The 15,369-nt window shown below is 35.1% G+C and overlaps 1 protein-coding gene across 1 annotated transcript in view; it reads left to right on the top strand.

Annotated features, from left to right (window-relative positions):
• Nucleotides 1–15,369, top strand: part of DYNC2H1 (dynein cytoplasmic 2 heavy chain 1) — a 400,170-nt gene that overhangs the window by 18,582 nt on the left and 366,219 nt on the right. Inside the window, exons 11-18 of the mRNA XM_082626481.1 lie at nt 132–307; nt 2,519–2,714; nt 6,121–6,216; nt 10,331–10,483; nt 11,083–11,181; nt 12,229–12,368; nt 12,451–12,679; nt 13,564–13,691. Of these exons, the coding sequence (XP_082482607.1) occupies nt 132–307; nt 2,519–2,714; nt 6,121–6,216; nt 10,331–10,483; nt 11,083–11,181; nt 12,229–12,368; nt 12,451–12,679; nt 13,564–13,691 (1,217 nt within the window). The remainder of the gene's footprint in view (nt 1–131; nt 308–2,518; nt 2,715–6,120; nt 6,217–10,330; nt 10,484–11,082; nt 11,182–12,228; nt 12,369–12,450; nt 12,680–13,563; nt 13,692–15,369) is intronic.

The following is a 15,369-nucleotide window of genomic DNA, read 5'->3' on the forward strand; positions in this document are numbered from 1 at the left end:
ATCTTCTACTTTACTGTTTACAGATGAATGGGAAAATAATTTCTGAATCACAGAACAGAGAAGAGAGCTGATTTTATGCTAATTTTGTTAGAATTTAAATAATAAATCTTCTTGTAATTTGGCTTTTTAAGGCAGATGATACTATCAAGGTTGCAGAGGCTCTTTTATCTGACTTGTCTGGATTTCGATCTTTCCATCGAAGTGCTGAAGATCTCTTAGACCAGTTTAAACTATATGAACAAGAACAATTTGATGATTGGTCCAGGGATATTCAATCTGGCTTGTCTGATTCCAAATCCGGTTTGTGGTAAGTATAAGTATACTAAACAGTGAAATCTACACAAGAATCTTTTTTCTTGTGTTATTAATCCAAATGACAAGATGTAATTAATCATCTCTACTCGTCTCTCCTTTCTCCAAACTTGCTGCTGCTTTTAGAATTTTTTTTGTTTGTTTAGGTTTTTTTTTTTGCGGTATGCGGGCTTCTCACTGTTGTGGCCTCTCCCGTTGTGGAGCACAGGCTCCGGACGCCCAGGCTCAGCGGCCATGGCTCACGGGCCCAGCTGCTCCGCGGCATGTGGGATCTTCCCGGACCGGGGCACAAACCCGCGTCCCCCGCATCGGCAGGCGGACTCTCAACCACTGCGCCACCAGGGAAGCCCGTTTGTTTAGGTTTTGATGATCAACTTTTAAGTCATTAAGGTTGGAAACGTTGACTGCCTTCCTTTTGCTTCTCATATCTATTCCTCAGAACTGCAGATTCTTATTTTGGAATTAGGCTTTCATGCTCCCATGGTTTTTTGTTACTGGTATACATATGTTTTCCTAGCTTTTTACGTTAATATTATATACCCCCATACATATTGTAAACTAAAATTTCATTATTTTTAAGCTCCTTGAGATGAAGAATATTTCTTCATGTTGTTCAACATAATAAAGATTTGGTAAATATTTATTAAGCTATACTGAATGTAATTTAATAGGTTAACCTAATTATTCCAATGGGTATTTAAAATGGATGGCCTAGAAAAACCATTGTTTATTTGTTCAGGTCAACTTTCCCCATTATATTATTGTCTGTAGTTTTAGAAACTTGCCATGTTTTAGTTTTTAGAAACTTGTTACTTTTTAAAAGTTAACTTTGACCATAATATGAAATTCTGTTTGTTTTCTCTGTACTGCTGCAGTGAATAATTAGGCCAAAAGTGGTAGCTTCCTAAACTGAATGAATAATTTTTTTCTTTTATCTTGCCTTTTGGTTTTGGAAGAAGTATGAAAGAACCAAAGGTGATAAGGCATAATGATTATAACTTTATGTCATTTAACTCTTTCCCTTTCTACCCTGAACCTAAAATATTAAAGATGATCCCCCCCACCCCCCAAAAAAAGTAAAGAGTTCTTTAGTCAATTAATTTTGGAGAATTTGCACGTTTATCACTAGGCTCTGGTGGAGATCCACTGTGTAAGACAGAGTACTAAAAGGACTGAGATCTGCAGTAAAAAAAGCTGTTTAACTTTATTCAACCTATTTTTTTCTCATTTGGTGTTGAAACTTCTGACTCTCACTTTTTTTTGGGTAAAACCCATCATTGTCGCATAGAATCAAGAGTGTTTTGGAACATATATCAGGATATGCTGGTATGTAGAAACTAATTTTGAATATTGGTTTCAAATAAAGGCAAAAAGTGTCACTGTTACAATTTTCTGATAGGCTTTATGTTCTTATAGGACAGTTTGGGCTAAATTATTATTTTAAGACATTTTAAAGTATCTGCTTTTTATTATGCTTTGTTTTATGCATTATTAAGTAGGCTGAGTAGATTTGTTCTTTGCTTTTCAGTAACTTACTCTCTAAGACCTGCAAGTTCTCCTAATTGTGAAAGTGATTTGAAAGAAAGCATTATATAAACATGATCCTGAAAGAAGGGTCATGAAAACATAATGCTTTTAATTTCCCTCAGCATTTTCACAGTCCATGGAGACTTGAGTGCCCCAGTGTAAAATGTGCTATTGTGGCTTTTAGAAGAAACACAAAGAAAAGACAGTCTTTACATAGTGAAACAAAGAGTAGAAGAATGAAACATTTGAATATCTCTACTCCTAGTATTTTGATGTTATTTATTATTGATCCTTTAATAAGAGTATTAAAGAACCAAGTAGGCTGACTAATAATCTAAGATACCTTTTAGAAAATGAATAAAAACCTTTTCTCTTTATGATGGATTTGATGTCTATTTTGAGTCTTAGCTGAAGGTTAAGAGATTGATTTTTCTGACTTCAAAATCTACTTGGTTGAAATGTCGATATAATGGTATATTTTGGATATTGTAGTTTGTTATCAAGATCTGAATTGTGAAATACTGTGTCAAAAAATATAACTTGAAAACTATAATTAAAATCTTATTTTTACTTTGAGTTAATAGTTTTTACAACTTTTCTGCAAGTATAAAATTATGTTTTTCATCAGTCAAAAGAGTGAGAACATGAAATTTAAAAACTTATTTGTTTTTTATTGTAGTGTTGAGGCTAATAGTCAAATTATGGAGTTGGATCCTAATGATGGATCATTAAAAGTGCATTATTCAGATCGGTTGGTGATTCTTCTGAGAGAAGTTCGTCAGCTTTCTGCACTTGGCTTTGTTATTCCTGCCAAAATACAGCAAGTTGCAAACATTGCACAGAAATTCTGCAAGCAAGCAATTATTCTGAAACAAGTAGGAAATGATATTTTTGAAAACATGGCTATTCTGAGTTCATTACGTTAGAGTATTTTAAGGGCTTTGCTTTCTGCTTTTGATTTTCTTAGGCTAATAGAATAGCACAATTAAGTCTTGTGAAGTTACGGTTTGCTAAATGACTGCATTACAAAATTTGCTTTGTAATCCCCTATATGGGACTTTTATTAATTTGAGGTATTACTGTTACTGCTTTTCATTCTAAAAGCATTTAGAAAAATAGAATATTATTTTCTCTTTTATTCTTCTTTTATGTTACTAGCGTGGATCTTGAAGGGCTTTCTAATTAAGGGTCCTCTCTCTGCGTTCTAGGGGCGGATTCTTAGAAATTACTGAGCTGATGGACTGGTCTTTGTTTTTGGTCATTTCCTTGGTCTACCTGAAGCACACTGCCATCAAATTATTTACCTGTTTAAAACCAACTATTATTACCTCATTGTCTCTCTCCTTAGCATGTATACAAGACCATTCTTAATCATACCCTAGCTGACCTTACTGATTGTGGCCTTCACTCCCTATACCCTTCCCTCTCATGCGCACCCTGTGCTTTAGTAATATGAAACTTGGCTCTTCTCTGAACTTGTCATTATGCACTCATACCTGTTCCCTCTGATTGAAGAACTCCAAGTTATCCTTTAATTCCCAACTCAAAAGTCACTTTAATTGTTGCGTCTTCTTTTAATTGATTGTTTCTTATTTTGTGTGCAGTGTGCAAATCACTCTTAGAATACTTTTATGTAGTATTGGAGTTTTATATTTTTTCTCTCATTTGATTAATAGATCTTAGAGGGTAGGAACAGTATCTTGTGAGTATTTGGTTTCTCATTCTTTCATCCAATAAAGATTCTTTGAGCACTTGTACTGCCAGCCACAGTGTAGTGAGGATATAAAAATGAATATATTACTGCCACACTCTGGTACAGGGTTTCTCTGCCTTGGTACTTTTGGACCACTTCTTTTTTGTGGGGGATGTCCTGTGCATTGTAGGATGTTTAGCAGCATCCCTGGCCAGTAGCACCTACCTAGTCCTGACAATCAAAAATATCTCCAGACATTGCCAAATGTCCCCTTGGGTGCAAATCAGCCATGGTTGAGAACCACTGGTCTAGTGGGAGAAAGCAAACTAAACATTGAGTTCTCATTAAATATCAAGGCTTCTGGTAGATACTGTATTTATGTTATTTCAATTACCCCCACCCCCATTTTTCACTGATCTAATTGGGGATCAGATTTGTAACATAGTTTTCCTAGTACTACACAACTAGTAAGTTATGAAGTTAGGATTTAATACCAAGTCTCCCTGACTCCAAAGCCCATATTTATCCCATTACAATTCATATAGTGATGACAGTTAGTGAACACGTAGATACAGTGTTTAATGAATACTATATTATAGATAGATGTTCAGAAAGTCCTGTGAAAGCATAGAGGTGGGAATTTTCAATTATTTTCCTGGGTAGGATAGAGATAGTATCAGATAGATCTTTACAGAGGAATGATGTTTAATGTGAGTTTGAAAGAGCATACATATGTTTTCTCAAGAGCACAAGGTAGTATGAGTGATCATTTTGGATAGAGGGACTATATATTCCAAAGCAGAGAGGCTTGCTGACTTCTCTATCCTAAGCATTTAGTCTAACAAAATAAAAGCTCAAAAGATGCTTGAATGATCATATAGTATTTGTATTTACCCCTGGAAGAGCAACTGGGAGAATGTATTGTGTATACATTTACTTATGAGCACACATTTAGCTAGAGTGGGGGCTATGAAGTAGGATGTTGGATAGAAAACAGTATGGCCAGATTGCTATAATTTTATGTATTATTTTGCTTCTAGTTTTCCTGATTGGGCTTTTTCTGGGACTACTATTATGGTACAGAACAAATAGAATGGTTATTCCCCACGAAATAAAGTATATTTTTATGCATACTAGTGGAAAGAAGTGACTTGCTATAAAATTAGTTAAGAAACATTTTTTTAAGCACCTGCTCTGTGCCAAGAATTTTTGACATGCTAGGGATACAAAAATTAAGACAGTCTTCTTAAAGTCCTTAATTAAACTCACTCCACGGTGTCCACTTGATCTTCTTCCCTGAACCTGTCCTTTTTCCCTGACAGAGTTAGCAGTGTCCTCTTTTGTCCACCATGGTACCTTGTAGGTATCTCTATTTTTTGATTCATTGTTTAATTCAACAAACATTTACTGAGTGACGCTATTACGGGACATAGATAGCAAATGCATGAACAATACAGTGTTAGGTAGTGATAAGCACAGATTTGAAGAAAAATAAAACAGTAATAGGACTGTGATAAATACTGCTATTTTATACAGAATGGCCAGGGGAGGCCTTAATGAAAATGTAATATTTGAGAAGAGACATGGCATAAAATGAGTGAAAAGAACCATGCAGATATCTGGAGGGAGACTGTTGCAGGCAGAGGGAATGAATGACTTTCAGAGTTTCTTAGGGAAGACTCTAGACTTAGGTAAACAGCAAGGAGGGCAATTTCACTGCAGTGCAATTCGGGAGGGGTTTGTGTGGGGCTAAAGGCCAGTTTATGTATAATGTGCCAAGGTAAGGATTTTAGATTTGGATTTCATTCTTAAGTGTGTTGGGAAACCATTGGAAGGTTTCAGGTAAGAATTTTAGGATTTTACATTTTATTCTCAAATATTTTGGGGAGTCATTTGAAAGTTTTGAATAGGCTAAAGGTATGATATGATTTATGTTTAAGAAAGGACTATTCTGGCTACTCTGAATGCTTTGAATAGACCATAGGGCCACAGTTGGAAACAGACCAGTTCTGATACTGTTGCACTGGTCTTGCCAGGAGATGAGGGTGCTTGAATTGAGTTGGGATTGATGGAGGTGGGTGAAGTGGTTGAATTCAATATATGTTTTGAAGGCACAGTCAATAGACTTCTACTCGTGTGGGATGTGAGAGAAGCGTTAAGGACAACTCAAAGGTTTTTTTTGGTCTGAGAAATAGGTAAATCATTGTTTTATATACTGACGAAGGAACAGGTTCTTGGAGTTGCAAGAATAAGTTCACTTTTTTAGCACTTTAACATGCTTTACTGGTTTCCTCTGTGTTCCCTATGAGACTGAACTTCTTGATTCCAGGGACTAGGTTTTATAGTCTTTGTTTAATCACCCACCAGAACATGACTTGGCAGATTATAGGAACTCAGCACATACTTACACTTGCTGCTTTTTTATGTTAATACATGCGTAAGTGCTCTATTGGAGATGAAAAACTAATTTTTTGCTAAATTTTATAATTGAGAAGTTAGTATTTCTATTCAAATAATTAAAAATGAAAAATTTAAAATTAAGTTGCTATTTATTATTAATTATTCCTAATTGGAATTTTACTTTGTAGGTGGCACATTTTTACAATTCTATCGATCAACAAATGATTCAAAGTCAGAGACCAATGATGTTACAATCTGCCTTAGCGTTTGAACAGATAATTAAGGTAAATGGACTTTTTATGCTATTATAATTAGATTTTACATGTGAAGTGTTTCTTATTTCTTAGTTTTTTCATATACCCTTCAGCTTAACACAGCCATTGATCTAAGGCTTTATTTTGCTCCCCTGTGACTTCCTTCAGTCTTAACAAGTAACATTTTTTACAGCTGTAGATTTAAACAGTTATAATGTTTCACATATTTTGGTGCTGATTTTGATCAATTGAATTTATATGTGTATATATAGTACAGTAAGTCTCCTACATATGAACCTTCAAGTTGTGAACTTTCAAAGATGTGAACGTGCGTTCCATCAACATCAGGCATGAGTGAAACAGCAGCTTGCCTTCCAGCTCTTGTTGCTGACGATCCTTCAGCTCTACCATCTCCCACCCCTTCTTCCTCCTCCAGTCAGTAACTCTTCTTGCCTGTTCACTTGATGCCAGCCCCTTTATGCCAGCTGTTGTACTGTACTAGTGTACTTTTCAAGGTACTGTACTGCTAAGATTAAAAATGTTTTTTTAATTTTTGTGTCTGTTTGTTTTTTATGTATTATTTGTGTGAAAAGTATTATAAACCTATTACAGTATAGTACAATATAGCCGATTGTGTTAGTTGGGTACCTAGGCTAACTTTGTTGGATTTGCAAACAAATTGGACTTATGAACGTGCTCTCAGAATGGAACTCGTTCGTTCGTATGTAGGGGACCTACTGTATTCAAACTTGTATGCTATTATATTTACTTATTCACTGAAGTGCGAGGTCCTTATATACAAGACTCTTTAGTGCTTTTTCATCATCTCCTGATTTTATAATTTAAGTTTTATTTGCTCTTATCTATGCTTATTTAAATATCCACACATATGAAATTAGGAAAACCCACACTAGTTTTTAAACTGTTAGTATGTGACTGCTCACTTTTTGAAATAAACATTTTTAGTCTTCAGAGACATGAAATATTTTAAAAGATAAGTAGAAGAGGGATATACCCATTAATTCTTCTTTTATTTAAAGTGGATAGCTAGTTGTGTCATGGTTCTCAAGACCACCCCCAGGTTCTGTGATTTACTAGGACTCATAGGCCTCAGGGTATAGTTGTACTCACAGATGATTTACTTATGATTTATTACAGTGAGAGGATGCAAAGCAAAATCAGCAAGGGGAAAGGTACATGGGGTGAAGTCCTGGGGAAACCAGGTGCAAGCTTTCAAGAGTCCTTTCCCAGTGTAATCACCCAGGGCATGCTTAATTTCTCCAGCAAGAAGTAACACATGTGAAATATTGCTTTACTAGGAAAGATAATTAGCAACTCATTGCCCAGGCTTTTATTGGGGACTGGTCATGTAGGTATCTTCTGCCTTAATATGTACCAAAATTCCAGATTCCCAGAAGACAATCAAGTGTTCAGCATAAACCATATTGTTTAGGTACAGTGAGCCACTCTTAAAAATTAGAGTGTTGGGAACTCTTCCAAAATCCAAGTTCTCAGATGCCAGCTAAGGGCCAATCTTTTAAGCAGACCTTTTAAGGGATAGCAGTCAGACCTGCTAAGTTAACTTTTTAATGCACACTAGTTCTCAGGCTTAAAATTTACTAGAAGTTATATAATTCATATTATAGATGTTATTAAAATTTTTTTCTTATTGCCAAAGCTCAATATGAGTTTATGTTGGAAAGTTTCAAAAATATAGGTAAACAGAAAGAACAAATGTTTTATGATTGTACTACTAAGAATTGGCCATTCTTAACAGTGTATATGTCATTTTAAACTTTTTTTTCTGTGCATATTTACAAGTGTACTTTTTGAAAATGGGATAATACTTTATTATTTTTAAACTTTTTCACCTAATAGATAATTTTTAAATCAGAGTGTTCAGAGCCCTTTCTTCTCTAATAAATGTATTCAAAATTACATCTGTTGATATTTCTAAAGAGGAAGCTTATTTTGAGAAATTGGGTTGCGAGAAGTAAATAATTATATTTAGCATATGTTAAATGAGACATAATAGGGGACAAAAACTAAGATAGGAGGAGAAGGAACACTAAAGTTCTTAATACTCCCCTGGCCACTCTCTATATTGGAGAGCAGGAACTCTAATTTATTTATTTTTATACTCTAGTAATACAACAGTAAGTAGTGTGTAGTAATTATTCAGTAAATACTTTTTGAACTGATTCACAGAGTATTCTATTGAATTTATTATAATTGTTTAGTTTCATTCATTCATCAGCTGCTTATTGAGGGTCACTATATGCCAGAGACATGCTATGCCTTAATATATACCAGTTCAAGTGAAGTATAGAAGTATAGAAACCTCACTTGTAGTTAGGTCTCTTTACCCTCTTCATTTTTATATATTTGTCTTAAATATTTAGTAACCTTTACATACATGAAACACTGCATCAGATGGGGTTTGCTTCAATCATCAAATATAATTTAAGAAACTCATGAGAAGGATAGTTTATTTTTTATTTACATTTTCCACATCCCAATGTTCTTTTTTCCTTTCTAAAGTGCCACACTTTAAAAAAAAATCATTTCCTTCTTATTGAGAAAACTTCCTTTAGCCATACTTTTAAGAGTAGGTTTGTTAGTGATAGATTATCTTAGTTTTTGTTTGAGAATGTTTTTATTTTCCCTCATTCCTGAAGGATATTTTCACCAGATATATAATTTATGGTTGACAGTTGTTGTCTATTTTCTTTTTTTTTAGAGAAATTGTTTCTAAGTTACTTTATTTTATTTTTTTAATGTTTTATTTATTTTATTTTATTTATTTATTTTTGACTGCATTGGGTTTTCCTTGCTGCACATGGGCTTTCTTCTAGTTGCGGCGGGTGGGGGCTGCTCTTTGTTGCAGTGCGTGAACTTCTCATTGCAGTGGCTTCTCTTGTTGTGGAGCACGGGCTCTAGGCTCATGGGCTTCAGTAGTTGTGGCTCATGGGCTCTAGAGTGCAGGGTCAGTAGTTGTGGTGCATGGGCTTAGTTGCTCCGCAGCATGTGGGATCTTCCCGGACCAGGGCTCGAACACTGGTCCCCTGCATTGGCAGGCGGATTCTTAACCACTGTGCCACCAGGGAAGCCCGACAGTTGTTTTCTTTTAGCACTTTAAAATGTTGTTCCACTTCCTCCTGGCCCTCATGGTTTCAGCTGAGAAATCCACTGCCATTCAAATTTGCATTCCTTTCTAAGTGATGCGTTGTTTCTCTCTGAAACAGTGAGGTACAGCTTGAGGACAGGGTGAGTGTATATGTTAAAATTTCTGCTGGGCTCTGCAGATACCATCCTGACAAAAATGGAACACTGACTTGCACTGCTTCCTTTTCAGATGAGTGGAGTTGAAGTTTAGTGCCCCCTTTTCCTCTACTGAAACCTTCCCACAAAAGTGGGACTCCAATTGGCAGTGTCTTGTTGCTTCCAAGTAGAGTGTAAGCCTAGCTCCCTTCTAAGCTCTACTGACATGATTGGGAGGATGTGGAGGGCTGGTTCACACTGCTCTGTTGCAGCCTAATGGGGGTAGAGGCTCAGCTCTCTGTTAAGCCCCACTGACATAAGCAGGGGATGGAAGATCAGCTCACTTCCTGGTCCCAATGAAACTGAAGAAGGGGGTGGGTTTCTATTGGTGTTGAGTTGGAGTAGGGTGTGTATTGCTAAAAAGGTTTTCTGTCATTAGGCCACTGTTTTCCTGGTCCTGTGGACAGAGGGAACAGGCTTCTTCTGGAGGTTTTTTGTCTGTCTCTGGGGGTGGTTCCCAGTTGGAGGCTTCTCCAGCATCCTGTCTGGGATATAAGGGGGACATTAAGGAAACCCAGGTGTGTTGTTCCTCAATTCCCAAGGTTTCTAGGCTGTCCACCTTCTTATTTCTATCTTTTAGTGTTTCTATAGTTGTTTGTTGTGTTATGTCCAGGGTGCTTTAGTTGTAAGAGGGAGAACTTGGAAGGAATGGGGCTACTCAATTCTGGGCAGAATGCCTTATCATTTATAAAATGGAAAAAACTATTGTGTGCTCTTTTATTGCAAGTCAATGTTAGGGATAATTGGACTAATGATGTAGAATATTGAATCTTTTCAAAAAAAGAAATGTGTTAAATACTAAATGTCATTTGTTGTACCTTAGAATTCAAAAGCAGGAAGTGGGGGAAAGTCACAGGTTACTTGGGATAATCCTAAAGAGTTAGAAGGCTACATCCAAAAACTCCAAAATGCTGCTGAACGACTTGCCACTGAAAATAGAAGACTGAGAAAATGGCACATTACGTTTTGTGAAAAGGTATATTTTATTTATAAAATTTAATAAGCTATGAATAGTATTATTTAAAAAGTAATTAGGTTATAATTTTAAATAACTTCCTATTTGGAAATAATTTGAGACTTAAAGTTGCAAAAATAGTTTAAAGAGTTCACACTTGCCCTTCACCCAGCTTTCCCTATTGTCACCAACTTATGTAGCCATAGTACATTTATCAAAACTAGGAAATAAACTGTTTTGAATTTTATAACTTTTTCCACTGATGTCCTTTTTCTTTTTGAGTGTCCAATCCAGGATCCCACCTTGTATTTCAACGTTGAGGCTCTGTAGTCTCCTACTCCTCCGTCTTACCTTGTTTTTCATGACCTTGATACTTTTGATGAGTACTGGTCAGTTATTTTGTAATGTCTCTTGATTTGGTTTTATATGATGCTTTCTCATTTTAGATTGAGATTATACAATTTTGGTAGGAATACCAAAGAAGTGATATTTTGCCTTTCTCAGTACATTGATCAGGTATTGATATGTCTTATTATAGGTTGAGTTAACCTTTATCACTTGGGTAAGGTGGTGCCTGTCAAGATTTTCTACTGAAATTATTATGTTCTAATTTTTAATAGGTGGTAGTTCTTATGAACATTGATTTGCTTCGGCAGCAACAGCGGTGGAAAGATGGATTACAAGAATTAAGAACTGGCTTAGCAAGTGTAGAAGCACAGGTAAAGTGTGTTTTACTTTGTGTCTACACTTTGTAATATGACCTTTTCGGAATGTGAATATATGAATTGATGAAAAGTTCATAAAGGTTATCTGTAAATCTTTACTAATGAATTCCTCATAAGTTTAGAATTTGACTGAATTATATATAAAGACCATAAATTAGCAATGCATTTACATTTAAAAATATGTTTCTGTTTGACTTACGGAATTCCAGATCCCTCAGTTTAGACTTTGTAAATAGTTTCTCTGACATGGTGCTAAAATATCTATCATTTGTTAGTTTTCTTTTAGGTGATTGTTATGTCTGTTGTGACAAAGTTAAGTTTAGGCAGGAGCCTAATGACTGAAATAACTCTGTTTCAGAACTTTTTCTTTTTTTTGGGTAAAATGTCAGTTCCACATGCATTTTGATATGAGATGATCTGTACAAAAGTAGTTAGCACAGAGTCTACCTATTAGGTGATAAAGGGATCTTAGTGGAATATGAGGTAAGTATCTTAAACATTTACATATGTTTTTCAGCTCTTAGAACTTTAGGAAAAAAAAAGTATTAGAATTGATATGTTTATGGTTATATGGAAGCAAAAAAGTATGTAAACTATACTGTGCATTCTTGTGTTTTAAATGTATCAGGTTTTTAAATGTTCAATGGATTACTTAGGGAGTGAAGGGAATAGAAGAGTTATACTTGATGGGAATTTTTGAAAAAGGACTAAGAAATTTACAAAATAAACTATTGTTCCTGTTATTGTTGTTGTTGTTTTAATAGGATCATAAAATAAAGTCCATATGTAAAATGCATTTACTATTAGCTTGATTTTTAAAATTTTTCTGCTCTTTTTGTGTACTATTTATAGCACGAAGATTAGAGATTTTCATATTTGACTTTATATATACAAGTAGCAATTAAGGAATTACATGTTTTAAGATATTTAAGATGAGGGTTTTTTTGCTTATAATTTTACCAAATGTGATATGAAAGCATTAAATGAAAACCCATTCTACCACCTAATTATTAAATAAAAAATGTGAATATAACATATTAGGGATTCCAAGCAAGTGACATGCATGCGTGGAAACAGCACTGGAATCATCAACTGTACAAAGCTCTGGAACATCAGTATCAGATGGGCTTAGAAGCACTTAATGAGAATCTGCCAGAAATAAATATAGACTTAACATACAAGTAAGATTTTTAAAACCCAATTTAATTTTCAATCTATAATTTTCCGGTAATTTATATGTTAAAGTTATTTATTTGCTTTCAGACAAGGACGATTACAATTCAAGCCTCCTTTTGAAGAAATTCGGGCTAAATATTATAGAGAAATGAAGAGATTCATCGGCATTCCTAATCAGTTTAAGGGAGTGGGTGAGGCAGGAGATGAATCTATTTTTTCTATTATGATTGATAGAAATGCAAGTGGATTTCTGACTATTTTCAGCAAAGCAGAAGATCTATTTAGGAGATTGTCAGCTGTTTTACATCAACATAAGGTATGGAACATGTAATTTTCTGTCCTTCTATTGTAATATTCATCTGATTGATTGAATTAGTATTAAATGTACAAATGAACAAATTATCTCGTATGGCATAAAGTAAAAATATGCAAACCAGAGAGCCAAAGTTTAGAATTCATATACAATCTAGGTTTATGCTATAGATGAGAAAAACGTTACCCTAAATTTTTTTCTCTCTATTTGAAGATTGAGAAGCTAGTTTCTCTTTTCTTTTTTTGAATGTTGTATCAACTTGGAATTTGACGTGACTCTGTTGTGTCATTTTTAATTCCTTTCAGGAAAATATATCCTTTTCTTTATTCTTTGGATTGAGAGCAATCCATGGAGGGAAGCCCTCAACGTTAATGAAATTGAGATGATTTAATTTCTTACTTTTGTTAAGGTGCATCATACTAACTCTCCAGAGATAAACCCCTGTTGCATTTATTGCTCATTTGATTGATCCTGAGGCATATGACTGAGAATTCATCAAGTTTCTTAACTGCCACTGCAGTGCTTCTTCTGCATTTATTTTTCTGGAATTAATTGAATCTGGATACTTTGGGATTTGTCGCCTATAGTAGCTCTTGGCTTTGCAGAAGTGATTCTGTCTTTGACACATCAAACTTGAGAAGAGAATCTAAAGAAAAGATTTTTGCAGTCTCTTCAAAAAAGTTTTATGATCAGTATATTTTTATGTATTGTTTTTTTTTCCTGTTCATTCTTTAGGCTATGTGATAATGATTACATTTACATACTTAAACTGAAATTTACTTGAAACCTCACATTTGCCCCTTTTTATTGTTTTTAATAGTTGAACTCTAATCTTTTAAATGGTAACTTATTCTATTGTTTTAATAATATGTTTTCCATTTATACAGGAATGGATTGTAATTGGGCAAGTTGATATGGAAACTCTAGTGGAAAAGCATCTTTCTACAGTACATGATTGGGAGAAAAATTTTAAAGCACTGAAAATAAAAGGGAAAGAAGTAGAACGACTTCCAAGGTATAATACAGAAGTTAAAGTAGTACTTATGTATCATAGCAGTTCTTGCCATGGGATAGTATGGGTACTCTTCACTTAGTGGTACTGAAGTCCAGTCATCAGTCTTACCTCCTCTAGAGCTCAGCTATGACACTTGAGAATCATCTGAGTAGAGAATTGCTGAGACTAAGAAAACCTCTTCTAGAGGTTCGGCTGGCTGAGACCTAGTTGGATAGGACAGACTGGGGGAAGAGGCTTCTTTCCAGACCTGGTGTGAGGATCTAATATTTGATGTGCATGGGCACAGTCTAAGAATGGTAAGAATCTACTACTGAGAGCATACTGGAGGACATTTGACTCCAATTTTGTATGGCTCTGCCCCCTTTCAAAATGCCCCGGGAGGCAAACAAAATAGTGCTGCATCTGGGTATTGCCCTAAATGTGGAGGAGACCTTCTGAGGGGCATTTCATAACCCAGAATATCCCCCTCACTCTCTGAAATTCCAATCACTGAAACCATTCTATGCAATAAGCCCTGGGAAGAAAGGGCCTTGTTTAATTGTGTATATATTACCTATAAAGTATAATATCACTTTTATTAATCCATTTGTTCTTTCTCTCAATAACTATTTGGTGCTCATTTACAATATGCAAAGCCTTGTCCTGTGGGAGTAGAAAGATGAAGACAGAGTTTCTGAGATGAAGTTGCTTGCTCTCTCGTAGTGCAATAAGACAAGTATGTTTGATGATTAAGTCAAGTACACTCAGGCGTTGAGAGAGTGGGCTCTGGAGGTAGATGACTCTTACTAGCTGCATGAGTTTGACAGTCATTTCGACCCTGTGAACCTCCATTTCCTCAGCTTTAAAGTAATTACAACTATGTTATTTATCTCAGTGTTTTGCCGATTAAATGAGTAATTTGCGTGTAAATTAATGGTACAGGTTAAGTTCTCAATAAATGCTAGTTGTTATTAATTGTTATTAATACTAGATAGAATAGTCTATATTCCATATTAGAGACTGGACTAAAGGCTATGGAGATTCACAGGATGATGACATCCCATCCATTTGTGGCAAAATCAGGGAAAGCTTCATTAAGATAGAAATACTTGAACTAGGATTTTGATGGGTAGAAATGAGAATTGGAGGTTAAAGCAGAGTCTCTCAGGAGAGGGATTTATATACTGAAAACATAAGTTGGTTAATTGAGAATTTGATTAGAGTTAATGTTTTATTAGGGACTAGAGATATTTCTGGAAAGGGGTAGATAAAGTACAGATTTGGGCGAGTCTTACGTTCTAAAACAGGGAATTTGGATGTTATTCATGTTAGCATGATTAGTTGTTGAAGGTTTCTAAACAGAAGTGTGTTAGTACCAAAGCTATACATTAGGAATGTTAATCTGGAAATAATGAGTTGTATGGTGGAATCAAGAGTTCCTGGAGGAAGAGAGGTTCATCTGTCTTCATCCAGAAGCCCAGTAATAATTAATTGAATCAAGTTGTTGGTATTCAAAATGTGGAGGAGGAAATATTATGAGGTATTAAGCGGTCTTACTTTTGAAGGAAGATGAGGGATGAGGAATAGAGAAGAGACAAATGACTTGAAGGTTTGAACTTGGATGACTAGGATAATGATAGTGCCATTAATGTTACTTTGGAGTAAGGAAAAGACAGTGTTTTTGTAATGTTTGAACATG

This window comes from Mesoplodon mirus, assembly GCF_964341445.2.
Source record: "Mesoplodon mirus genome assembly, chromosome: 7".
NCBI lineage: Eukaryota > Metazoa > Chordata > Mammalia > Artiodactyla > Ziphiidae > Mesoplodon > Mesoplodon mirus.